Genomic DNA, 24,040 nt, shown 5'->3' on the forward strand with positions numbered 1-24,040 from the left:
AATTCCACCTACTTCCCCTTCCTCAGAAACGGTGGCATTCCTTCCTCTCTACCTTCCCTCAGAATCTCAAACAGTTGTCCCGTTACCCCACCTATCTCGTCTCCAACTTCCAAGAATCCTAAACCGTTGCCCAACTGGGACTCTATTGCTCAGCAGTCCATGGCTATTGCTAAACAATCCATGGCGTCTTTTAACTATCCTTTCTATGCGGTTTCTGCACCTGCTAGTCCGACGCATCGCCAGTTTCATACCCCGGCTACTATACCTGAATGTGATGAGTCTGACTCTTCCACTGTTGATTCTGGTCATTGGATAAGCTTTCAGAAGTTTGCTCAACAGCAACAGCAGCCTATGTTCTCTGCCTCTATGGTCCCAACTTCTCCTACTTTCAATCTTGTGAAACCCGCTCCTCCGCAGATGTTTCCAAATGCTGCTGCGTTCCAAGAGATTGGTCAAAGCTCTGAATTTAAATTTGAGAATAGCCAAGTTAAGCCGTGGGAAGGAGAGAGGATACATGATGTTGGTATGGAGGATCTTGAGCTTACACTTGGAAATGGCAAGGCTCGTGGTTGACAATATGAACAAACTAGGCAAAATACTCATATTGTTTCTTCTTCCAGGTATTTGGATCTTTATGGGAATCTCATATGTTCCTCACTTACTATCCAAATATGCTGCTCACAGCCTTCTCCATGGAAGAAGCATTGGAGTGTTAGAGTGGTTTGTTTTGTTCAAATCATGAATTTGGTTTCAAAAGCATTATTTGTAGATAAAATATCTTAATATATGTATGATTCTGTCCCCTTACAAATGTCACATGAATTAGTGGCTTGAACCTGTTTTGTGTCCTGTCAAATTGCTTAGTCTCATGTCTCAAGTCCATGCATCAAAGATCCAAACTTTGCAGAACATATGCTTTTACAAAATGTTAAATTCCTTATTCTCTGCAATCAATCTTTTTGTCAAACACTAACACATCATCAAATAACTAGTTAGACAAAGCTAGCTAGAAGAAAAGCACAATCAATTAACGGAGCTAGCTACAAATGCTACATTCCATAATGAATACAAACTCTGGTCACTCATCTTTTTAATAATCCATTCCCCTGTTGCTGATCAAACAAGCCGTGGAGAATGCAGTTTGGTGTCCATCTCAAGGCTTTTCAGTTCATTCTCAGTCTCAACATCACATTCTTGGTATCTGAAACAAGCTGTGAGATGATCATTCACAATGCCAGAGGCCTGCAAGAAGGAATAGATAACAGTAGGACCAACGCAGCGAAACCCTCTCTGCATCATATCTTTACTAATGTACTCTGCCTTTGGCGACTTAACCGGCACTTGACGACCATAACGATAGCCATTTCTTAATGGCTTGTGGTTCACAAATCTCCAACAATAATTGCTGAATGATCCATATTCTTGCTTGACCTGTTTTCAATTTACAACCAAAGCTGATTCAAATAAGTTTTCAACACATAATATTCACAATTTCTTATCAAAGCACACAGCACCGACCTTAAGAACTGATTTTGCGTTCTCTACAATTGCTCGCAGCTTCTGCTCGGATAGAATTAGACACCCGTTTACTCTAAGAGACGTCAACCTCTTCTCTGTGAATTGTNGAAAGGCTACATTCCATAATGAATACAAACTCTGCTCACTCATCTTCTTAATAATCCAATCCCCTGTTGCTGATCAAACAAGCCGTGGAGAATGCAGATCCAGTTTGGTGTCCATCTCAAGGCTTTTCAGTTCATTCTCAGTCTCAACATTACATTCTTGGTATCTGAAACAAGCTGTGAGATGATCATTCACAATGCCAGAGGCCTGCAAGAAGGAATAGATAACAGTAGGACCAACGCAGCGAAACCCTCTCTGCATCATATCTTTACTAATGTACTCTGCCTTTGGCGACTTAACCGGCACTTGACGACCATAACGATAGCCATTTCTTAATGGCTTGTGGTTCACAAATCTCCAACAATAATTGCTGAATGATCCATATTCTTGCTTGACCTGTTTTCAATTTACAACCAAAGCTGATTCAAATAAGTTTTCAACACATAATATTCACAATTTCTTATCAAAGCACACAGCACCGACCTTAAGAACTGATTTTGCGTTCTCTACAATTGCTCGCAGCTTCTGCTCGGATAGAATTAGACACCCGTTTACTCTAAGAGACGTCAACCTCTTCTCTGTGAATTGTGATATAGCTGAAGGATCAAACTCTTCAAAGAGCTTCCTGCAAAACGAAACAAAAACCTTTTACTAGTACACCAAATTAAAACACAAAATAGTCAAATTCAGTGGCCTAAGTTTACCTAAAGTCCTCTCTTTTGTGCAGGATTGAAGGCCAGCTAAACTCAGCCAATGCTTGTGAGAACACAAGTAGCTCGAAGAGTTTCTTATCGTCACGAACTGGAACACCCCATTCCTCGTCATGGAACAACACATAGATCGGGTCTGTCATCAAGCACCATTATTAATAATTAACCGAAAAAACTTATATAGTAGTATCAATCAATCTTCAACGAAAAAAAGAAAGATTTTTGTCCTTATATGTCCCAACTACAAGACCAAGTTATTGCTGGGTGCAATAAATATGTTGTAGACATGTATGAAAACGGATTGTCACCTCTATAAACTTTAACACATATTCAAAAAAAAAATGTTACTACATTTCGTAAACCATAAAAAAAAGGCTAAAAACCAATTATTCACATGGCTTCTTCATTTGTGAAGTCGATAGAGATATTTTTTAGAGGCCAAAAACGAAATAAATTGGGTAAGTATCTTTTAATTCCTTTGCAGATTCATTAAATGTGCGACAAGGACAACAAAGTCTCTCTACATTGTGGTATAATGTTACAACATTTTTTATTTCTAACATTAAAACCAAAAAGAACATTTTATTTCCAACATTAAAACAAAAAAAATCATTTTATTCCATCTTCTTTTAAAACATGATCTCCTCGTTATTAACGAAATTCTACATTTTATAAATTAAAAATAAATAGTAGAAAAAATTGTAAAATATAAATTAAAGTTAAGCGAGGCAAAGAGGGAAAAGATAAAAAAATAATAAAAAGTGGTCAGAGAGAGAGAGACCTGAATTAGGTGTGATCCAGTGGCATCTCTTGACCGGTCCCGGAATTTTAGGAGAAATGTCTTTAACGACGGCAACGGCGGCGACATCATTGAGCTTCGTAGTTACTACTCCGTTCCGTTTAGACGGAGTTATGATTTTCCCAGAGTTCGTCGTCTTTACCGTTGAACGTTCCGAGGATGAAGTGGAAGAAGATGAATCATCAGTCGAAGCTGACAAACTCGAGTCCGGCTTCTTCTTCGCCGCCGGAGATTTCGTCACTCGTTGTTGTGGCTTCTTTGTAATCTCTGTGTTCGTAACCTTGAATCTGTTCCCGGTTGAACAGAGGATAGCTCGAGACTCAACAACCATTGGTTTAACCGGAGAACGAAGCTTAGAGACTACAGACATCTCGTAAGAAGCTTTGAAGGGGTAGGGAGATGGAGAATTTGAAGGTAATATGAGGGTAAAATCGGAAAGTGAGATGAGATCAGACTCAGGAGAGGAAGAAAGAGAGAGAGAGATGGAACAGAGTATGAATGAGAGAGCTTATTTGGAGAGGTTTTAAAAAGAAACAAAGAAGAAACGGTAACAAATTAATAAAGAAAGGTAAACCGGTTATAGCCGGTGAATATTGCTTACGTGTTCGGTTAATTTATGCTTTTGGTTTCAGAAAAGGACACCGTTACTAATGGTGTTATTACATGTAATGTCGTGAAAATTACGCTTTTGTCTCATTAGTTCAGGATTAAAGTTTGCCGCCTGCATTTTCTAACTTACTACTATATGGTTATTATTAATTGAAAATTCAATACACCAAAGTCTTAATGCTTTTATGACTTTAAACCATATATACAGTAAAAATGTAACGAAACAATGACTACATTACTTGGAAATAAAAATAAAAATTAGAGGGTTTTAAACCCTAAAGAATGTTTTTGGAGAATGCACCAAAAGTCTTCAATTCCGCATGCTTTTACGACTTTGACACATATACACATATACAGTAAAATTAATGAAACAACTGTTACATTATTTTACTCCCGACCTCGAAGTTAGCTGCTTCAGTAGCTCGTGCCCTCAATCACACAGCTTTTGGCTTCTCGAAGAGGGGGAAGTACAATGATTGTCAATGAACCAATTTTATTTGACCCCCACTTCCTTTATGTTATTTTAATGCTCTTAAAGAAAAAGAATTCACTCAAGAACTGGAAGAAGAAAATACAGGACAAACTAGAATTTCACGAATTACTTAGTATAACTTCATTTTAGTCCAAAATTTTTATTGGCGCATTTTTAATTACAAATACAATATTAAGTTTATGGTTCTAATGATCCGTATCCTTATCACACTTGTATCATTTTTATCTACGTATGTAAACTTTGTTACTTGTGTGACGGCAAAGAAACCTCATATGATTAATGGAGGGTAGATAGATAATTTAGAGTTGGGCAGAGAGTNCCTGCAACGTTTTATATAATTGCCATAAAACATTAGTTATAGTAACACCAACGTGTAATAATAACACGAAAACTTTCTCAGCCATGTATTTTTGCCTTTTTGGTTTGTAGAGGCACCCGGGGTGCCGCACCCCCTTTTGTTTTTTTTTTTTGGTGTGGAGGCACCCCTTTTGTTGTAGTTTGTATGTATGAAGAATTAATAATGCCCTCTGGTACGATTTTCTAACCGTGTTTCCTTCGATCATATTCATTAAAGGAACCGGCCTCCACCCGTTCCCGGACCGGACCAAAGAATCTGTGAATTGAAAACTTACTAATTCATTACGTTAGGGCCCATTAAAAAAAGCCCGTTATAGATAGAGTANCGGTGTTTTGAGTGAAGGGTATAATGGGGAATACAAACAAAAGCTTTAAGTAGAAGTTAAAAAAGTAGCTTACCGTTAACCAAAAAAAAAAAGAATCGTAAAAGCCAACACAACACCAACTCCACCACAACCTCAACCTTACCATTGCCTTTGTTTTCTTCTTCTAACGGCTAACTACTAAACCCCCTTTATTGGGCTTATTAGCCCAATTAATTATATGGCCTTTAACTATTATCTATATCTCCTCCGTACGTACTTAACCTTCTTTTATAAGCCTTTTATGATTAGATAGATCTCAACAAACAAACAACAAATCTTGCTGTAAAACCTGTGCCAACTAAAATTTCTGCATTCTGCAAACATCTTTTGATTCAGAGAACCGTATCTTGTACTGTATATAGCCTTCGTGTAAAAACTAAAAGACTAAAGATTTGTTGTCTTCCTTTNTTCAACCCTACCTAGTCTCTATATATATACTCCACAAACCCTCCAAATTGCTGTCATTCGATTACGAAACCCTAATCGATCTCGAGATCCAAACAAACCTCTCTTTCATAAATCTTACGTAAGATTTCTCTACATCAACCGCTCAACATGGACGACGGGAGGGAGCATACCAACATTGTGGAGTTTTATCCGCTTCGTTTTGAAGAACGTTCTGATCCGTTGCTACATGACGGCTTGTGTTATATAAAGATTTATGGCACCCACATCACTAGAACCGTCTACCGCCCACTCATAGGCCCGGACATGCTGATGGCGCAGACGGAAGTGACGAGAACATATGACTTTCCAATGAAATTTGAGCTACCTGGTTCCAGGTCAGATCTCTACGATACTTTTAGAATGAGATTTCTTTCGGATGAACTCGGAGATTATTGGAATCTGCACCCAGACTGGAATTTGGAGAATCTGGCGGAGAATACATGTCAATATGCTGAGTCTCGGGGTTTCTGTTTGCAAGGAAGAGCACCACAACTATTTGAGCTTACCGTTGTTGAAGCTTTCGTCGAACTCTCCATTATGAGTGAAGCTGCTGGATGGAAAATGGGTGTATGGAAAGAAGGACTAGCTCCAGAACCTCCGATTGACATCGTAGAATGTACCTTGTGTCATCAGGACATGACCCACGGTAATAGCATTGCGCTAAGTTGTGGGGATGTTTTTCACAAGCATTGTTTCTTTCCTCTTTGGTGGGAAGACAAGGGCACCAATTGCCCTCATTGTGCCCGCGAGTGTCTTTAGAAACACTAGAGTTACCTATTTTGTTCTTCTACATCCTCTTAAACATGGCTTAGCTCAATTAATTATATATGGCTTTTAACTACATGTCTACATCTACATCTTTCTTAAACCTCTCTTTAAAGCCTTTTATGTGATGTGATATAACTATATGTCTATATCTGATATAATTGGTGTGTTGCTGTAAAACCTGTGACACCTAAAATTCTGTATTCTGCAAACATCTTCTCTTTTGATTCATTAGAACCGTGTATCTGTACATACATAGCCTTTGGTTTACGAACTAAAACACTTAAAATATTTTTTCCTTTTAAACCGGTCCGAGAGTGTTGAAGTGGTCCCATGCTTCCTAAATGGTTGAATCAAAGCCAAAAGAAAGAAAAAAAGGACTTGCTTATTAGAATTAATGATCATGAAAATTTTCATGAAAACAGTAGTGTGTTATAGTAGTAACTAACAACCTGTAATAACTCGAAAACTTTCTCAGCCATGTATTTTTGGTTTGAAGAGGCACCCTTTTGTTGTAGTTTGTCTGGATGAAGGATTAGTAACGCCCTCTGGTACGATTTTCTAACCGCGTTTCCTTCTATCATATCCATTAGAGGAACTGGTCTCCACCCGCTCCCGGACCAAAGAATCTGTAATTTGAAACTTCCAAATTCATTTACTTATGCAAATAGGCTAATGCATGCATATACATAATCAATAGAATACTTACATATTGCAGCGTGGACAGAAGAGACCGAATGTTTCCGCTCTTTCCGCTTGACCACTTGCGAATTTTAGCATCAATGCTCTACAGAGGTTCGGATTCCACTTTCTTTTAGTTTTGAGAGTTAAAGAAATCGAAAATGTATCTCTTTGCAAATTCCAATAGTATTACCTGGATTTCTTCAGCATTATTAGTGGTTTCTTCCATTTGGTTTTCATCTTGTGTTATATCCTCCACCTGCACGTCACATTACAAGTTCCACGAAAATCATTACAAGAAACATACGCAATATTAGATTGAAAAAAAAACATCAAGGTTGAAGGGCGCATTAGATTACATCAAAGTTTACATGGAAGGGCTCATCTATATCCTCCGAGGTTGTATGTGCTGACAGAAATAAAAAATGGTAAGCTCAAATGTTATTTAGTTGTGTAGATATAACAATGTTGGATACATCTCCAAGTCCAAGAACTTACCTGTGGTTGGTTCTTGACGCTCTTCTTGTTCATTAACACCACGAGCCTTATTATTCTTCAGGCTCTCCCGATCTGAAACCTTTTCCTGAGTTGCTTGTGGACGCTTCTGATCCCGATCCTGCAATGATATTTATAAGTAAGGCATCACAAACCAAGGAACAAATAGCTAACAAGATATTGATTTTCAGATTAAGTACCATAGCAGGAATATCTGAAGTCGATTTCTTTGGTTGATCAGAAATGTTTACAGTTTCCTTGTCATTAGCACTGTCATGATTAATATCAGTCTTGGGAGTTTCTTTAGCTCTCCTCCATCTAGAGCTTTTTCCAAGAGATTCCCCACCTGCTCCAACTGAAGCTCCTTGACTGAAAATCTTAACAAAGTCACTCACTTTTCCTTTGGCTCCATCTTTGCCAACTTCTGGTGTTGCGGATGAACTTGCGAAGCTGGATTTATCGGGTATCGGGCTATCCAAAGAACTTTTCATGCCTTGTGGTTTCTTCTTTGTTCTTGAATCTTCAGTAGAACTTCGCGTGCTCTTGGCTTTGCCTTTACCTTTTCTCACTTCTCTCTCTGGTACTATTTCCTCACCTGCAATGACAAAGAAACCAAAATGAAGTCCACAAAAGGAAGCTAACCCAACCCAACCAAACGAAACAAACATATATGAGTCTGCAGAAACCAACCTTGCTTCTCATTATTATCCTTAAAAATAGAATGAAGAGGCTTCACAGTAGCTTCATACGCTTTTGACAAACCAGAGAAGGCCTGTTCAGACATCGAATCAACTGAATGAAGAGGCTTCACAGTAGCTTCACGCGCCGTTGACACACCAGAGAAGGCCTGTTCAGACACAAAATCAAATTCTGTTTTCACTTCTTCTGTCTGAACACCAGGACGTTTCTTGGATGTCTTCTTTTCCTCATTCAAACTAGATAAACCAATTTCTCCTTCTTCTTCAACATCTTTACCCGCTTTCTCAACAGAAGAAGTAGATTGAGGACCACTCAATGTCACAGGGGTTGTTGTCTCCTCAGCTTTAGACATAGAACTCAATCTAGAACTGCCCCAAATGACAACAGGAACTCCTTTATTAGGCCACTTGTAGATAGAGAAATGAAACTGCCTGCCTTTGCCAGTAACAACAACTCTTGGAGTATCATCACAAGAACCATCTGAATCTGATTTACCAGTAGAGACCATATCGGCTTTACTAGAAGTTCTTGACAAAGGAGAGCTCGAAACAGTTTCTTTGTTCTTGCTTAAACTACGAGTAGCTGAACCAAATGTGGGAATCTCCTTTGCTTTTGCAGGTAAACTAAGGAACAAAGTCGTCAAAGATTACAAAACTAATTATCAAATATGATTATGAAACTAATCTTAGTGTTATATATTAAACAGACCTGAACTGAGCAGGAAACGAAGTCCCTGAAGATTCGGGTTTGAGAGCCGGGCTAAGGATCCGAGAACCCAGAAGTGATGACCCGAACGGTTCTCGCTCCTTCTTCTTCATCATCATCGGCGAAGAAGAAGAAGAAGACGACGATTCATTCACTCTGAAAATATCGTCGAAGAAATCATCGCTGGTGAAACGACGCCGGACCGACGTCTCTTCTCCGAAGACAGGCTTCTCGTCTTGAGGAACCAGAGCGCCGATGTTGGCGATGACGTCACGCCGCCGGAGAGCGGATTCGCTGAAGCTATGCCGCGTGGCTTCGTTATTATTAGCTACAACTACTTTAGAGCGTCTCTTAGGAGGACCACCGAACACGTCACCGAAATCGATGTCAACGTCGTCATTAACGCCGCTGGGATTACGTAACACGAGTGGTGGTGAGCTGGAGGAGGCTAAAAGAACGGTTTCTGAGCTTTGTAATGTCTGCATAAGCACTAAATTGAAGATTGCTCTGTCAGATGGATACAGAGGAAGTAACTAAGGCTGAAACAATTAAGGTTTAAAGAAAAGAAAGAAAAGAAAAAAAAGACAAAGACAGAGAGGTAAATGTGGGGTTCCGTTTCATTTGAAACCACAAAAAAAAAAAAGGGATTTTCCGGTGACTACAGAGAGAAGAATCTTAAAAAAGAGTCTTCTTTGTGGATAAAACAACACATAAAGCCAAACTCTTTCACTCTCTTCGTCTTCCATCTCTCTCTTTTCTTGCCCAATCTTTTGTTTTTTTTTTTGTCTCTCTCATAACAATCTTTTTTTTTTGTGTGGTCAGGAATAATAATAAAGAGTTAAAAGAGACTTTTCTGGGTATAGAAGAAGGTTAACAGTATAGTTGAGGTTTCAGCAAGTACGTAGGATGCACAAGATTCATACTACAGATTACAGAAGAAGAAGTACTACGGAAAAAATCTGCCATTGGATTTTTTTTTGGATATCTTGCTTAACAAGCATCTAATCTCTCTTATCAATCAGAAGTCAGAAGTCAGAACCATAGGGGAAGCTATCAAGTGCATCTTGTTTGTACTGGCGACTGGCACTGTTCTTGGTCAATGGTTATATATTAACACAGGATACCATACTGAAAGAGAGAATGGTCCTACTCCATCTAACATCTAACTAGGTTTAGGCAGAATTGCCAAACTCAGCACAACCAAATTTATTACGATTCTAAAATAGCAATGACCAAATTATGTATCATTTCCACCTCAAATCCACACTATTCGAATTAAAAATCGTACCAAAACCAAACTGTTAGGTTTCAAAAAGCACAGAAATGATCAAATCATAAAGCCTAATTGATGCCTAATAGTACTCCTTTCCTAAGCAGTTGAGACATCGTTGTATCCTGCAATGTTAAAAAAAAAAAAAAAACAGTATACCTAGTTAGATGTTAGATGGAGTAGGACCATTCTCTCTTTCAGTATGGTATCCTGTGTTAATATAACCATTGAAGGAGAAAAAGAAACAGTAAAGGAAAAACCTTTGACCATCGCAAGTAGGGCAAAGACATGGATTGATACAAACTGGATCGTACAACGGTGACCATCTAATCGTTGCGTTTCCTTTGCATAATTTGCATATGTAAAACCCTTTTCCACGACAAACTCTACAAGCCAATCCGTTTCTCTTCCGTTTCTCTTCAATTGTATATCGAAATGCTCCTATAGCTGCTGAGGAAACAGCGCTTATGATCACAAACCCGCCAACAATTACGCCAGCGCTGGTTCTCAAGAACCTAATCGGTTCTAGTGGCATCTCCTACAGTGTTATATAACCTCTCTGCGGAATTTCGTCGAACACCTTGAGTGCGTGTTTCTGAGTTTTATAAAATTACAGTATATCGCAAATTATGAAGCAACAAAAAGGATTAAAGGGAACAGAAATCAGCTTTTCTCCCGCCCATTAGATGAACACAAAATCTGTGATTTTAGGAGTTGCAGAGGTGAGTTTGGAGGAAGAAGATAATGGGTTGATAATAATAATTGTGTGTTCTGACCATAACAAATACCAAACCGAAGTACATTAGATGATTAAATTTAAATCCGACAGTAACCGGATCAAACCGGAAACTATATATACCGACCAGTCTTGGTAGTATTTTTAACTCGAAATCCTACTGAAGAGAAGATGAGCACCGTTTTGAGGCTGCAAGGTCACAAACAAAACAGGAGCATGAGCATAACTTGGAGACAACCTGAAACTGTAATGCTTCAAGATCGTAGCCAGAACAGTTTTGGTCTCATTCACAGCAAGATTCTGTCCCACACAAGTCCTCGGCCCTAACCCAAACGGTACAAGCAGAGCTGATTGTTTCTTAGGATCTTCAAACCTACGCGGATTAAACTCCTCTGCGTCGTTTCCCCATGTTTCTGTGTCGTGGTGCATCGCGACAACTGATAGATATATTTGACTTCCTGCAGGAATGTCAAGGTTTCCGAGCTTAGCTCTCCTAAGTGTGTCACGGTTTAGTGTCATTGCTGGAGGGTAGAGCCGGAGAGTCTCGTTGATTATCATACTTAGCTGTTAGCAGAGACAAAAAAAATAAAAGTATTTGGTGTTAAGAATCAGTGTCTCTTGAAACCATACTTAAGTTGGGGTTTAAGGACGTACAGCCTTGAGATCTTGTAAGACGTCTAGAGTAGGAAACCCGGTTGGTCCGAGGACGCGTATGACTTCTTCCCGAGCAATGTTTTGCCATTCTTGGTGCATAGCTAAGAGAACTAAAACAAACGTCAGAAGGTTACCAGTTGTTTCCTTAGCTGCAAAGTAGAAGGTTTTGCATTCGTCTATAACTTCTTCAATCCCAAGCTTCTCTTCTTGACCATTCTGATTCGTGTAAGAAGACATAAAAGCCTGAAGCATAGTTCCTGAGTACTCAACAGCTGTTGTTTTGTTGCTTTCTATCAGTTTCAGGATAGAACCACGGATTTGTTTCTCGATCCTCCATATCTCTTTATTAGTCTTCGAAGGAAAGAATCTAACCCAGCATTTGAAAATTAGCACTAAGGTTCTTGTTTCAAACTTGTTCTCTAAACTAGAAAGATGTCCCATAAGACATACCTGAATCCGGGGATGTAAACGCTCCATCGAACCAGATAGAAAAGACGCATCATACGCTCCTGCAGCGCAAAGATTTCTTTCCCTTCCTCCACGCTGTTCCCAAAAGCTGTTCTTGATAACATATCTACAGACAAATCGTGCATCTCTTTGTGTACCTCTAACTCAATCTCTTCTGCTCCGTTTCTCATCTCCTCCCATTTCTCCAAAAACATCATAGTACTTGTCACCATTTGCGGCACCCACCTCTATAACAACAAAGATCTCAGCTTTAGAAGTAATCAAGTTTCGGATTTGGTAACATCTAAACTAAACTAGAGACTGGCACTATATTGTCTGAATTACAGAGCTTAGTTTCTAACTATACCTTGAGTTTCTCCATTGTAAAAGCTTGTTTAGCGATTCTTCTATGGAAAGCCCATTGATCGCCTCTAAGACCAGGAAGACCCTGAGCATAAAGCAGCTTAGACAAAGGGTTATGCCCGATTCGATCAAACGACCCACCCGTCGTTAAAGCTTCTCGGATGAATCTCGGATCCGACGTTGCCACAACCGGTTTCGACCCGAACCAGTAGAGAAACGTCTTCCCGTAGGCACGTGACCACTCGTGGTAGTGAGGCGCCACACGGTGGACGAACTCATGAGGATTGTTCCCGGAAGGAATCGGCTTTGCTTTCGCCTCCGCCGTTAATCGGCTCACCTCTCCGGAGTTTCCGGTGAATATCCGGTAACGAGGACCCGTCACGCTCTGTTTCTTGAAGTGAGATTGGATTCTCCAAGGAACCCATAGATAGCTGTAGATGAATCTGAAGACAAGAAAGAAGAAAAAGACCAAGACGATGATGAAGAGCACTGTCATAGTTGGTTTACTTAGTAGTAGTTATCTTCAACTCTCTCTGTCTCTCTGCTTCAATTTCATTTATTGGAATATCGAAAAGACAAAAAAAAAAAGAAAAAAACATTTTTTAATCTGATCTTTGATTCTTGATATTCGACACGAAGATTACAAAAAGATTTTGTGTGAACAAGATGTGACCGGAGAAACAAAGCTACCGGTAAAAAAAAACTATTTCTTCGCCGGCGTTTTTTACACATCACAAAAAAAAGAAAATGAAGCGTTGACCGGTAAAAAAGAACATAACGAACTATGAAAAAAACGGCGACGGTTAATAGAAAAAGGAGCTAAGTTTCGTCGTCTAAAGCTTTGTTGTTACCAAACAAGCTCTCTCTTCTTTTACCAAACCCACTTGAATCAAGACCTGACCCACCACGATATTTCATTTCCTGTGCGGTTGTTCTGTAGTTAGTAGTTTCCACTGGTGCTCTTGAGTTCGGGTCGTTAGAGCCTACTGAACGGTAAGCACTTGTTGCTGCTCCAGGGGGATACTGAGATGGGGAGACATACCTTCTTCGAAGATCCATGTGGTCGTCGTTTCTCCTAATTGTTTCAGCGAATGCGGAACTGTTTTGTGCAGTTGTAGTAGTAGTAGTAGTAGAAGAAGACATTGTTGTGGAGGCGAAAGGATCGTCAGGTCCCCAAGCAGTGAGAGATTCTTTCTTCTTGGCGAAAAAATGCCAAGCGCCAAATAAGAAAAGTATGAAGAAGAAGACAGGACTGCTCCAAAGCATTGTGTTGAATTCTGCTTTGGAGATCGGAAGCTTTGATTTGTAAGTAGCGACGTATCCATCTCCTAAACCCATCACAAGCAGCTTTTCACGGTCGCTTGCTATCAAAGGAGTTGTTGCCTTTTCGCGCTTCTGGTGATAAGTGGTTTTAGATGATTCTCGATGGCTCAAGAACGTTGATCTGATATCTTCCAATGCAGCGGGGAAAAGAAGCCGAGGACCAGTGGTTGGAACGTAGTGTTGAGTCGATACATTGTATACAAAGACTTTCTCTTGGTTGACTACAAGTAGATAACCTTTGATGGCTTGTAACGCTACAGGCTCCTCCAACTGAACCTTTTTCTTTGATCTCACTCTACATTTGAAGTTCATGATATCTCCGAGGAGCAATACGTGAATGATCTCGCCTTCGGATGTAAATCCGTAAGCTTTAGACCGTTCTGACGCATCAAAAACATAACTTCTCGCTAGAGAATGGTTTAAACCTTCACACTCAGATTCTTTGATCTTCATGCTTCTTAAGTCCAATGAACCAGCACCAGTCTCAGTGAGAAACAACAGCCTCTGCTTCAAGAACACAAGCGGTCTACTAGATGGGGTAACGGAGCCATAAACCGTTCTGTTCGCAGAGAAAACCGTGAGCTTTCCGCTAAGATCCGTCGCCAATATATACCTAACTCGACCCACATGATGCACTTCCAGTAGAGTCACTTCCAAACCGTCCTCAATGCCAACAAACTTGCCAACACATTCCATCACAGCGGAACTCCAGTCTTCCCCGATTGAGCCCTCGCGGAGTCTATGCAACAAGATGACTCCGCTCTGGTGACCAGTCACAACAAAGCTCTCGTTCTTATACACAGACATGTAAGACACCATCGCCGTGACTGGTGAATCGCAGGTAGTGAAAAACTCAACCAAAACATCACCATTTCTCAAGAAGACAAAAACCCTACCACTAGAATCCCCAACTGCGAAATACTTGCTTAAACCTTCGTAATCTCGAAACGGCAACACGTTGATACAAGTAGCGTCGGAGTCTAATTTCACAGCTGATGTGAATTCGAATCTCTCGGACCAGAAAGGACTGTACTTTGTCACAGAAAAAGCCTTGGCTTTCTCTCTATTAATCCCTTCTTCTTCGATCTCATCACGACTGATCTCTTTCTTTACCTTAATCAGAGTTTCATCAGATAACTTAGCATCTAACCTAGCAACTACTTCCGTAAGATTCCTAACAAGTTCCTCGAGTCTATGCAACGAAACACTTTGTCTGTCGGATTCGCTGCTGGTCACGACGACTCCAGGAGAAGCATCTGAGTTCTCGAACAGAATCGGATCGGACTCGGACTCGGAAGCGGTGACAACAGTAGATGCACCCGAGAAAGACGGTAAAAGGAAAAGCAAACTAAGTGAGACAAAGAAGGAGAAGCAGAAAAAAAAGGACTTGCCTTTTCGAGAATCCGCCATTAAAGTGGGCATCAAAGGGTCCCTTTTTTTTTACTTCTGAAAATCAGTAAGTAACCGCCATTTTTATGTAGATCTTCTAACAGAAGAGGGATGATTCGGATCTGGAAAGAAGAAGATTTATCCGGTCAGAATCTATCTGAGATTTTCTCTTGCAAGTCAAACCAACGTTGAGGTAAGAGAAAACTAAAATAGAAATTGTCAAACAAAAATTTATTTTTCTTTGTCCGAAACTCTCTCTCGGTCTTCTTCAGTCTCAGCAGCGAAGCTCAACGGAAGAAGCAAAAAAAAATATATCCTTAGATTTTTATTTTTGGGATCATAGAAGTTTTCATTTGTTTTATGCGGGCCGACGGTCTATTTCCCCACGAGATGTATTGTATCGAATCAGATAGATCTCGTTCTTTACCCTCGGTCTATATTTCCCCGAAATAAAAGTTCGAAACCTATATCTCCCCGAATAAAAAGTTCGAAAGCTATATCTCCACAATTCTGGATTATATTGGTTTACCGTCTAAACCTGAGACCAAACCAGATATGTTTCGAATGTAAACCATATGTTGAACCAGTTTGGTAATAAAACCCGACCCGTTTGATCATAAACCCAGAATCCCCAAATAAAACCTAAAATCGATTTTCGTTGTTCATAATCGATTCCTTTTATTGAGTTTGGTTCTTCTTCTTGAGATTACTTCTTCTTTCATTTACGAGTTTGAGTATCACAATGAGTAATGTATCATCCAATTCCACTGAATCTAGTTTGCAGGGAAGAGGAAGGGCTATCGGTGTGCCAAAGAGATGTTGGTGCGGAGAAGGAATCATATCTTTGATATCGAAGTCTGATTCCAACCCTTACAGGAGATATTATCGGTGTCAATTTGCCGTAGCTAATAAGGTAAGTCGATTTTGTTTTATTTTTGATTTTTTTCTGTTTCCGTGTATAACATTAGGATTGTTGCAGCTTAGGAATGATGAACACACTTTCAAATGGGTTGATGAGGCATTTGTCAATGAGATAGACACATTGAATGCAAAGAATGCTGACCTTGAGAAGCAGCTGAAAGAGATCAGAACAGAGAGGTTTGAGTTTGAGAAGATGGTCTATGAGAAGATGGAGAAGGAGATATTTGAGAAGGTTGAAGATGGTTTGTCTGAAGCCAAAGCAAGCCATAAGAAAATCATGATTGTCTTAGTCTTCTTTTGTATGATCATGATTGGTCTCACTAAGCTACTAGGTTGAAGAACGAGATGAGTGTTGTTCCTTTAGTTTGTTGTTGCTATGTTTTTGTTTCAGTTGTAATATGTTGCTATTAAAAGACTATGAGATGGTAATGAGAAGCAAAAGTTAAGAAGTTATGATCATTAATGAAATCCTAAATCGTTCACAAAACAGTTAACAAAAGACATCTCAATTTTTGACAAAAGACATAGGGATTACAAGTCTATGTGGTCGAAAATACATTCAAGGCAACCACAAAATTAGAACCCTATTTCTACTTAGCTAGTTTGATTAAGCTTGAGTGAGTGAACCTTGGCTTGGTTCCGGTTGACTTGGCTGCAAAACAAATATAAAACATTGAAATATTAGTAAACCGAAACAAGCTCCATAAACTGAAACCATGAAAAGGAAAATACATTCACCTTGGGAAATTCATTCTTGTGGAACCTAGAATTATGATTAGCTGCTCCACAAATGCCACAATGCATGATTCTTTTTTTCTCCTTTGGTTTCTTCTTAGTTGGCGACTCATTAGCACCCTTCTTCCTTTTTTTGTCAGGCTTTGTCTTCTTCTCTTTAGCTTGATCGTTATCTTCATCTGGTAAACACACATTAGGAGTCTTTGTTTCAGGCCAAAACCGTGGACCTCTCTGTGGAACGAGGCCTTCGGTGTAATTCCTTCTCCACATAGCTGTCCGGAACCATTGACAGACATAGTTCTCAGCTACAAGTGTTTTGTCGATGATGACTGCATAGGCATGTTCACATGGGATGCCACATATCTGCCACTTCATGCAAGAAAAAAGCATTTTTTTCAGGCAGACTCTGTGTTTATCTAAGCCATGCGTTACTTCATATGCTCCATTGGTGCTTGAGCTGACCTTCGACTCAGATGCATACTTATGCTCTTTAGCTATAAACAATGCAACATATGGAGTATAAATCCCTGCAAACAAGCATACACAATCATTATCGTGTACAACCATAAACAAACATCATCATTTAAAAGAAAATGAGGAAATTACCTGTGTGAGAATGAGATTCTGCAGACCTTTTGGCAATCCTCACCATCGCAAGTCGTCTTATTGTCTCTAGCATAGCAATGAATGGTTTCTCTCTTGCCTTGTTAATGGAGCTGTTAAAAGACTCTGTGGGGTTATTATCAACATCTTCACAATAACTCCCAATCTTGTGAAATGCCCTACACCAGCTTTTTGGATTTGTCCTCATGACATCATTGTACACACCAGTATCATAGCAGTAGATCCTCTCCAAGTGCCGCTTGTAGTCCACCTCATTGTAAGACCATGCTAAATCCCACAATAGTGGCTTCATTCGGGTTTTATTACCATGATGCTTCTTCAAGTTCCCATAGATGTGTTGCACACACATTCGATGCTCCATTTTTGGTAACTCCAGCTGAACAGCCTTGATCAATCCCTAAACAATAAGAATAATCATTGTTAGTTGTCATAAACAAAAGAACTATCAACATCAGTTACAAGCCAAGAGATAAAAAATTACCTTTTGCCTATCAGAAATCAGTATAAAGCCATCACCATCATTCAATCCAAGGTCAGTCTTTAGCAACTTCATAAACCAAACCCAATTATCTGTGTTTTCAACTTTAACCACCCCCCATGCTATTGGATAAATACCATTGTTTGCATCCCTACCTAAAGCTACCAAAAGCTGTCCCTTCACCTTATTCTTTAGGAAGCAACCATCAATTCCTATTAGAGGCCTACAAGTCTCTTTCCATGTTCTTCTTATGTTGTCAAAACAAACATAGAACCTATTGAACATGTCTTTCCCATCATCAGTCGTCACACATTCAACCTCTACATGTGAATCCTTGTTAGATTCTAATATCTCAGCAGCATAATCTCTTAATCTAGCAAACTGTTCATCATACTCCTTATCAATCCAAATTAGTGCCTTCTTTCTAGCGGCCTGACATTGATGCCTAGTGACACTAATCTTCCACCTTTCCTTTATGATTTCTTCCATTTTCATTGGCATGAAGTACTCAGGATTATCTCTAATCTTATCAAGAAACAACCTAGCTATATGTGGAACCTTAAACATCTCACATTCTCCATTAGGGATACAGCTATGCTTATCATTAAACTTTCTAATCCTCCACATATTATCACTTGGCAGAATTGCAGCATACACCTTCCACTCACACCGTGAACCATCATCTCCATTACAACCAACACATATAAAGCCAATTTTGTTTTTATCATACCTGTATTGCTTCAGATTGTTTCCAGTTCTGAGAACATAGTCCGTCACTGCTTCTTTGAAAGCGACTCCACTGAAGAATGTCTGCTTATCGTACAAATGCCCATCACCGCGCCTGATATGTGTGTGAACTGGCTCTGTACCGTCACCGTTTTCATCGGTATCACTCTCCGGATACACATCATGGCGGACTGGTGGTTCATCGACGAACTCATTCACCAACTGGTCGATGTGAAAGTCATCTCTGTCGTTGGCTTCTTCGTCGAAATCTCCACCAAACTCTGCATCTGAAACGACAATCGCCATTATCGTTGTCTTCGCTAAAGAATATCGATATTGATTTTGGATTTCACTATCTAGGGTTCTTCGCAAATTGGGGATTTTTTGGATTTCACTATCTAGGGTTCTTCGCAAATTGGGGTTTTTCGATATCGAAGTTAATCGGGTCGAAATCGGGTTTGCTTTGGTATAATGAAGGTTTAGTTTTTTTCTTAATCGGTTAGGTAAATAGTAAACCGATATAATCCACGATTATGGGTTAATTGATGTAGAAAAATTAAAATGTGGAGATATAACTTTCGAACTTTTTATTCGGGGAGATATAGGTTTCGAACTTTTATTTCGGGGAAATATAGACCGAGGGTAAAGAACGAGATCTATCTGATTCGATACAATACATCTCGTGGAGAAATAGACCGTCGGCCCGTTTTATGCCAACAAGTTTAATTTCGGTATAAATTATTACAACATGTGATAAAAACTGTTTGCGATTTCCTTTTGAGAAAGGGTTTCTTCAATAACTTTCAATAATTAGTCGATTCGAATGACTACGATGGACGACCTTATCTCCCACAAAAATCTCTGTAGCAACCTATGTACTTGAGAATCGAGACTGATATCTGATCAGGAAAATGCCATAACGCGCGGTCCTACGCCGTTTTTGCGGTGTCCTGTCCACACATAAACAAAAAGAGCTGGACCATTGAATCACGTTCATCACACGTGCTTTTTCATCACAACAACAATGTCTTTCGTCTGAATTCCTCCCAAAACACATTGCCACTGTTCTCTTTATCTTTTTGTTTTACCTGGTTTCATCTCTTTTCCTGTTAAAAATTCGTTAGATTAAAAAAAAAACTGTTAAAAAGGAAAAATGGAGAATTGATTTCACAAGAATACATTTAATCAAAGGGAGAGGGTGTTTACTTTTGGATTCGTCTTAACTGTTTTTTTATCCAATTTGAAAGCAGCAAATATAGACTCAGTGTGGTCGCTGCTTATCACTGTCTCCCGTGAATTGAAGCAAGTTTTCTTTGATGACATCTTTAGAATCTCGTACAAGGTTGCTCGTTGCCTCTTGCTCGTCTCCTCCACCACCGTCGTCGCCTGTACTGTCGCTGATCTTTCTTGTGACTGTGAGGCAGTGAATTTTGCCGGAGCTCTTTTTGGTCTGCTTTTTTCTTGAATAATCTGCGATTGTAATGAACAAAAGATTAATGTCTGCACCAGAAATCTTTATGAGATGGTGTGTGTTTTAATAGAGAGAGAGAGAGAGAACTATACCGTCTCCGGAGCTGAAGGTTCTTCTGGCACTAAGTTTGAGCTTTTGGTGTTACTGTCATCACGTTCGAATATATAGCCACGTACAACGTTTAAACCGCGCTTGCGAGATCCTTCTGATATGGAACTCTTTGTAAGTCTACCCAAGAATGATGACTGCAAAAGATTAACGGCATGAGTAAAGAAGCTGCAATTCCTTGTCCTGTTTCTAGTAAGTCTTAAAGAGTGACTTCTCTAAGAACTTTATTGGTATGTGAAAGTAACTGAAGTAGGCTTTATACCTTGGATGCCGCAGGGTTTTTGTTCATTCCCATGAGTGCCCTCTCTTTATAAGCTGAAAACAAAACAATTCAAATAGAATAGTTATAAGCAAACAGCAATGTGTATATATAAACTAAAACTCAGCCGATGATTACACAAACAGAGGGAGAAATTTGCATGTAATCTTACAAGAAGTTTTTGCTTTCTTCTTGATCTCAGGCTTCTTGATGTGGCGAAGAATTTCCTCAGAGTTTTCATCCCCAATAGATGGTGAAGACTTGGACTTTAGCTCCTGTTTCAAACAACAATGATCGAGAATCATGGGGTAGCACGAGCTTAACATCAAACAAGCTTTTCAGTCTTAACCATATAGAGGTATGTTGGATCAACTGATATAATATGGAGCATACAGAAGAACTTTTGAACCGGGTTCACCTACCATATTCCTGAGTAATCGCTGTTGCAGAAGCTTCTTTTCCATTTCCTCATCGTCAGATGACACATAAACATCATCTTCATCTGTGAACATTAAAGGGATCATTTCCTTTATTTTCTTTATGGTCATTCGCATGGAATTTGCATGACTCGGATCTTCTTCATCTTCATTTTCATCTTCATTGACGTTAGGTTTTTGCACTTCTTCATCATCAGCATCTTCAGCCCTCTCTTCATCATCGTCATCTTCATCTTCCTCTTCAGACAATAATGTTTCATCCTGTTGCAAACCACGTTGTAGCTTCTGTAAGAGTTTCTCTGTCCCTGCAGCATCTTGTTGCTCGAGCCACTTCTGATGCAGTTCATTACGTCTATCTTTATCAGTTGCATCTTCCTTAAATTGACTGACAATCATATCCCTAAGATCATCATCTTCTTCATCTTCGTCATCATCCTCATCCTCAAATCGGAGTAAATCATTGTCGCTGTCATCTTCTTCTTCAGCATCCTCATCAATAAATTTTCTAACAGGGTCACCAGGTTCATCATGGGTCTCAGAATCAGAATTTTCCTTCATGTCCTCTGCTACTTTAGAAGATCTGCAGAGAGAAAGCAAGCCTAAGTATACACAATATAACTGAACTCTACAGTACCAACTGGCTTTTCTGATTATGGCACAGAAAGCAAGCTATTCAATGCATAAGGATGGATACAAAAGATAAAAAAAAAAAACTGAGAGAGTCAGTATACACAATATAACTAAACTTAACAGAAACAACTGGCTTTTCTGATTATGGCACAGAACACAAGGTATTCATGTACTGAAACTAACATTTGTCCATAAAATATTATGAACGTGTAAAGACTGCATTATGTATAGCTTGCCAAAATTAAATAAACGAGCATGCCAATGTTCTAGCTAATTATATTTCCACTTGTAACCAAATCAAAAGATAAACTCACTTGTCAGGAGACGGATTGAGTTTGAGGTTCATGGCAACTACAGAAGGTGTCGTTACTTCTTCCAAAGGTCGGCTTGAAGTCTTCTCTAGAAGTTCATCTCCAGAGTTAATCGTTTGTGGACACAAGGATGGATCCTAATTTAAAAAAAAATATGGGAGAGTCAGCTTTATATTTAATTGGACGAGCATTCAAACATTCATAAATCACTGTACCTCAAAAATCAATAATCAAATTAACAGAACAGAAAACTACTTCCTGATTGTGCAAAGAAGTATTTACACATGAGTTGGCTCACCTGATGAGTAGGGTTATTTTCAGCAATTTTGTTAGAGGGACTGTCTAAGTTCCCCGATGGACCTGCAGAGTCCTCCGAGCAATGCTGTCCTCCAGAGTTTTGCTTGCTTGTACTTTCTAAATTCATATCTTCATCCTTCTCTTCGGCTACAACTTCCTCCAAATCATCCCTGTCGCATATGTCGATAGGTTCAGATTTCTTCCTTCTAAGGAATCTGGCAACACCATAAACGATAACACACAAACACTGTTAATAAGAAAAAGAGATTATAGTAGGGAAGTGGTGAAGAAAATATATTAAAAAAAAAACTCACTGTTTTGAAATCTCCTCTTTTCTTCTTCGAATTTTCTCCAATACGGATGAAATCGGCTTTCGGACAAGAGGGGTAGGTTCAAAGGCAGCATCTCTCGTTTCTATCATAAAAAGAACAACACCAAGCCAACCACAATTGTCAGTTTCCTGCAAAACGTTGCAATGAACACTGCTGAAAAGTGTTTTGAGACTATCATATACTACCTCGCAAGAGTCTCTGGTTTTCTGCACGAAGCTGATCAAGATACTCTCTTCTTTCCTACAGACGAACAAAGAACAGTGACACCAGTTAAACCCAGCACGAACATTGCAAAGTTACCTTTCTACTAAGAAATAGAGAGTTAACCTTCTTAGTCATGTTCATGGAAGCAGTAGAGATTGGCAGCTCATCAAAGTCATCACTCTTCTTGTTCCTCTTCTTATCCCTTTTGTTCTCATTCCCCTTGCCATCACTTGACTCCAGAGCTGCTCGCTTCTTCCCAGCTTCCTTGGTTTCCGAATCCCTAATTTCCTCTTCTGATTCCGAATCCCTAATTTCCTCTCCCAATTCATCGACTGCGGAATCAAACTCAGTCCGCTCTTTACCAGCTTCCGTTGATTCCGGAACCCTAATTTCATCACTTGTTTCCAGATCAGAGATACCGTATTCTTCGCCTTTCTCGCTCAATTCATTGATTGGGGAGTCAAACTCAGGCCGCTCCTTTCCAGCTTCCGTCGGTTCGGAAACCCTAATTTCGTCACTTTCCCTCAAATCAGGGATTTCGTCTTCTTCTTCACCTTTCTCACCCGGATCTTCATTCGCCTGATTAAACTCAGACACCGAATCAAAATCAAGTACCTTCCTCGCGCTAACTCCATCCTCCACACCCAAACCCTCGAGATCAGATCGTAGCCCATCATCTTCTTCTTCCTCGAATCCACCGAAAGCATTTGCAGACTGCAATCCAGGCCTACCCAGATCCTCGCCGGCGGAATCGAGGGTTTCAGATCTAGGGCATAAATCGGAGATTGAGTTAGCTTTCTTCAACCGCCGTAGCATCCTGTTTGGAACTGGGACACTCGATTCTCCGATAGGAGAAAGCTGCTCTTCGCTATTCATCTCTCTGATTGTAATCTCTGGCCAAAATTAGACGGTGCCCAAATGGTTCTGAAGCAGAATGAATTAGTGAGAAAAGGATGAAAATGTATAAACGCTCGAGAATTTACGCGCCAAATATTTCGAATTTTGGCGCCTCTATTTTCCAGTGAGCTTTCTCTGGACTCAATTACATTTGATCATAAAGAAAAATTTAGCTACTAATTACAATTTTACAAATATTTTTCTTCTAATGTTTACACAATTATGATTCACGTATCAACCCATTTTGAAGCATTAACCAACAGAATCATGATTCAGATAAACCGGTTCATATAGACGTTGGCTGAATTAACAAACAAGAACTTTGAACGTAACTCAGATGATGACATAATACCATATATGTTTTGATTTATAGCATTATACAAATCCAAACTTCTATAATTTATCAGAAAAACATAACAATATGTATGACAATATAGAATAACTAACAACTAGAGAGTTAATAACGCATAAAGAAAAGGCTCGGTACACATTTGGTCTCCCACCTAACCACTCCGATTGTATATATTAGATCTGATTCCTCGAGTACTATAAGTATAAGTCTTCCACGTATGTGTGTAGTACACGATCACAATGGAACGTATCCAAATATTCGTATGCAAATTAATATACATCTATTGTCAACGTTTTGTAGAAATATCTAAGTGTAAATTCGTGCATAT

The 24,040-nt window shown here is 39.4% G+C and overlaps 9 protein-coding genes across 11 annotated transcripts; 2 read left to right on the forward strand and 7 right to left on the reverse strand.

The window, feature by feature from the left end:
- LOC104753849 (protein BRASSINAZOLE-RESISTANT 1) lies at positions 4–869 on the forward strand (the record flags this gene model as incomplete). The annotated part of the gene is made up of 1 exon (XM_010476042.1): positions 4–869. A coding segment is annotated over one exon (570 nt), but the record flags the coding sequence as incomplete, so codon positions are not given.
- LOC104751380 (DNA-3-methyladenine glycosylase 1-like) lies at positions 883–3,631 on the reverse strand. 3 transcript variants are annotated; one of them, XM_010473310.2, is made up of 5 exons: positions 3,115–3,631; positions 2,328–2,469; positions 2,195–2,248; positions 1,519–1,606; positions 883–1,431 (listed from the first exon to the last, which is right to left on the reverse strand). In XM_010473310.2, exons 1-5 carry the CDS (start codon positions 3,500–3,502, stop codon positions 1,117–1,119), a joined length of 987 nt encoding a protein of 328 aa, XP_010471612.1. In that variant the 5' UTR covers positions 3,503–3,631; the 3' UTR covers positions 883–1,116. The 3 variants fall into 3 exon arrangements, with proteins under 3 accessions (XP_010471612.1, XP_010471611.1, XP_010471610.1); XM_010473309.2 differs by having other exon boundaries at positions 1,519–1,582; positions 2,171–2,248; XM_010473308.2 differs by lacking the exons at positions 883–1,431; positions 1,519–1,606 and adding an exon at positions 1,632–2,019 and having other exon boundaries at positions 2,107–2,248.
- LOC104751381 (J domain-containing protein required for chloroplast accumulation response 1-like) lies at positions 6,365–9,276 on the reverse strand. The gene is made up of 9 exons (XM_019238399.1): positions 8,752–9,276; positions 8,035–8,666; positions 7,545–7,939; positions 7,348–7,465; positions 7,209–7,258; positions 7,043–7,108; positions 6,878–6,955; positions 6,621–6,797; positions 6,365–6,508 (listed from the first exon to the last, which is right to left on the reverse strand). Exons 1-9 carry the CDS (start codon positions 9,231–9,233, stop codon positions 6,470–6,472), a joined length of 2,037 nt encoding a protein of 678 aa, XP_019093944.1. The 5' UTR covers positions 9,234–9,276; the 3' UTR covers positions 6,365–6,469.
- On the reverse strand, positions 10,054–10,703 carry LOC109129700. Its single transcript, XM_019238400.1, has 2 exons — positions 10,279–10,703; positions 10,054–10,143 (listed from the first exon to the last, which is right to left on the reverse strand). Exons 1-2 carry the CDS (start codon positions 10,551–10,553, stop codon positions 10,101–10,103), a joined length of 318 nt encoding a protein of 105 aa, XP_019093945.1. The 5' UTR covers positions 10,554–10,703; the 3' UTR covers positions 10,054–10,100.
- Positions 10,802–12,797, reverse strand: LOC104751383 (cytochrome P450 734A1-like). The gene is made up of 4 exons (XM_010473314.2): positions 12,223–12,797; positions 11,859–12,103; positions 11,409–11,775; positions 10,802–11,318 (listed from the first exon to the last, which is right to left on the reverse strand). Exons 1-4 carry the CDS (start codon positions 12,712–12,714, stop codon positions 10,899–10,901), a joined length of 1,524 nt encoding a protein of 507 aa, XP_010471616.1. The 5' UTR covers positions 12,715–12,797; the 3' UTR covers positions 10,802–10,898.
- LOC104751382 (uncharacterized membrane protein At1g75140-like) lies at positions 12,805–15,235 on the reverse strand. The gene has a single exon (XM_010473313.2). The coding sequence runs from the start codon at positions 14,961–14,963 to the stop codon at positions 13,038–13,040; it is 1,926 nt and encodes a 641-aa protein (XP_010471615.1). The 5' UTR covers positions 14,964–15,235; the 3' UTR covers positions 12,805–13,037.
- LOC109129611 (uncharacterized protein At4g04775-like) lies at positions 15,546–16,310 on the forward strand. Its single transcript, XM_019238068.1, has 2 exons — positions 15,546–15,843; positions 15,910–16,310. Exons 1-2 carry the CDS (start codon positions 15,673–15,675, stop codon positions 16,186–16,188), a joined length of 450 nt encoding a protein of 149 aa, XP_019093613.1. The 5' UTR covers positions 15,546–15,672; the 3' UTR covers positions 16,189–16,310.
- LOC104751384 lies at positions 16,459–18,720 on the reverse strand. Its single transcript, XM_010473315.2, has 5 exons — positions 17,692–18,720; positions 17,193–17,607; positions 17,049–17,113; positions 16,590–16,949; positions 16,459–16,503 (listed from the first exon to the last, which is right to left on the reverse strand). The coding sequence occupies exons 1-5, from the start codon at positions 18,718–18,720 to the stop codon at positions 16,459–16,461; spliced, it is 1,914 nt and encodes a 637-aa protein (XP_010471617.2).
- Positions 19,028–23,396, reverse strand: LOC104751385 (DNA ligase 1-like). Its single transcript, XM_010473316.2, has 11 exons — positions 22,587–23,396; positions 22,445–22,499; positions 22,242–22,341; positions 21,929–22,142; positions 21,634–21,767; positions 20,675–21,269; positions 20,425–20,527; positions 20,256–20,308; positions 19,978–20,130; positions 19,621–19,884; positions 19,028–19,520 (listed from the first exon to the last, which is right to left on the reverse strand). Exons 1-11 carry the CDS (start codon positions 23,337–23,339, stop codon positions 19,509–19,511), a joined length of 2,436 nt encoding a protein of 811 aa, XP_010471618.1. The 5' UTR covers positions 23,340–23,396; the 3' UTR covers positions 19,028–19,508.

Source organism: Camelina sativa, chromosome 16, assembly GCF_000633955.1.
Source record: "Camelina sativa cultivar DH55 chromosome 16, Cs, whole genome shotgun sequence".
Classification (NCBI taxonomy): domain Eukaryota; kingdom Viridiplantae; phylum Streptophyta; class Magnoliopsida; order Brassicales; family Brassicaceae; genus Camelina; species Camelina sativa.

Coding starts and splice junctions, on each gene's coding strand:
- LOC104751380 (XM_010473308.2), bottom strand. CDS start 3,502: ATGTCTGTAGTCTCTAAGCTTCGTTCTCCGGTTAAACCAATGGTTGTT. Junction 2,470..3,114: donor CTGGATCACACCTAATTCAG/GTCTCTCTCTCT, acceptor GCTTGATGACAG/ACCCGATCTATGTGTTGTTC. Junction 2,020..2,106: donor ACGCAAAATCAGTTCTTAAG/GTCGGTGCTGTG, acceptor AATTGAAAACAG/GTCAAGCAAGAATATGGATC.
- LOC104751381 (XM_019238399.1), bottom strand. CDS start 9,233: ATGCAGACATTACAAAGCTCAGAAACCGTTCTTTTAGCCTCCTCCAGC. Junction 7,109..7,208: donor CCTTCCATGTAAACTTTGAT/GTAATCTAATGC, acceptor TGTGACGTGCAG/GTGGAGGATATAACACAAGA. Junction 6,509..6,620: donor AAGTTTTCGAGTTATTACAG/GTTGTTAGTTAC, acceptor TCAACCATTTAG/GAAGCATGGGACCACTTCAA.
- LOC109129700 (XM_019238400.1), bottom strand. CDS start 10,553: ATGCCACTAGAACCGATTAGGTTCTTGAGAACCAGCGCTGGCGTAATT. Junction 10,144..10,278: donor CCTACTTGCGATGGTCAAAG/GTTTTTCCTTTA, acceptor TTAACATTGCAG/GATACAACGATGTCTCAACT.
- LOC104751383 (XM_010473314.2), bottom strand. CDS start 12,714: ATGACAGTGCTCTTCATCATCGTCTTGGTCTTTTTCTTCTTTCTTGTC. Junction 12,104..12,222: donor TTACAATGGAGAAACTCAAG/GTATAGTTAGAA, acceptor TTGTTGTTATAG/AGGTGGGTGCCGCAAATGGT. Junction 11,319..11,408: donor TCTTACAAGATCTCAAGGCT/GTACGTCCTTAA, acceptor CTCTGCTAACAG/CTAAGTATGATAATCAACGA.
- LOC104751382 (XM_010473313.2), bottom strand. CDS start 14,963: ATGCCCACTTTAATGGCGGATTCTCGAAAAGGCAAGTCCTTTTTTTTC.
- LOC109129611 (XM_019238068.1), top strand. CDS start 15,673: ATGAGTAATGTATCATCCAATTCCACTGAATCTAGTTTGCAGGGAAGA. Junction 15,844..15,909: donor AATTTGCCGTAGCTAATAAG/GTAAGTCGATTT, acceptor GGATTGTTGCAG/CTTAGGAATGATGAACACAC.
- LOC104751384 (XM_010473315.2), bottom strand. CDS start 18,720: ATGGCGATTGTCGTTTCAGATGCAGAGTTTGGTGGAGATTTCGACGAA. Junction 17,608..17,691: donor TGATTTCTGATAGGCAAAAG/GTAATTTTTTAT, acceptor CTTATTGTTTAG/GGATTGATCAAGGCTGTTCA. Junction 16,504..16,589: donor ACAAGAATGAATTTCCCAAG/GTGAATGTATTT, acceptor TTTGTTTTGCAG/CCAAGTCAACCGGAACCAAG.
- LOC104751385 (XM_010473316.2), bottom strand. CDS start 23,339: ATGAATAGCGAAGAGCAGCTTTCTCCTATCGGAGAATCGAGTGTCCCA. Junction 22,500..22,586: donor CCATGAACATGACTAAGAAG/GTTAACTCTCTA, acceptor GTTCGTCTGTAG/GAAAGAAGAGAGTATCTTGA. Junction 22,342..22,444: donor AAACCAGAGACTCTTGCGAG/GTAGTATATGAT, acceptor TTTTTATGATAG/AAACGAGAGATGCTGCCTTT.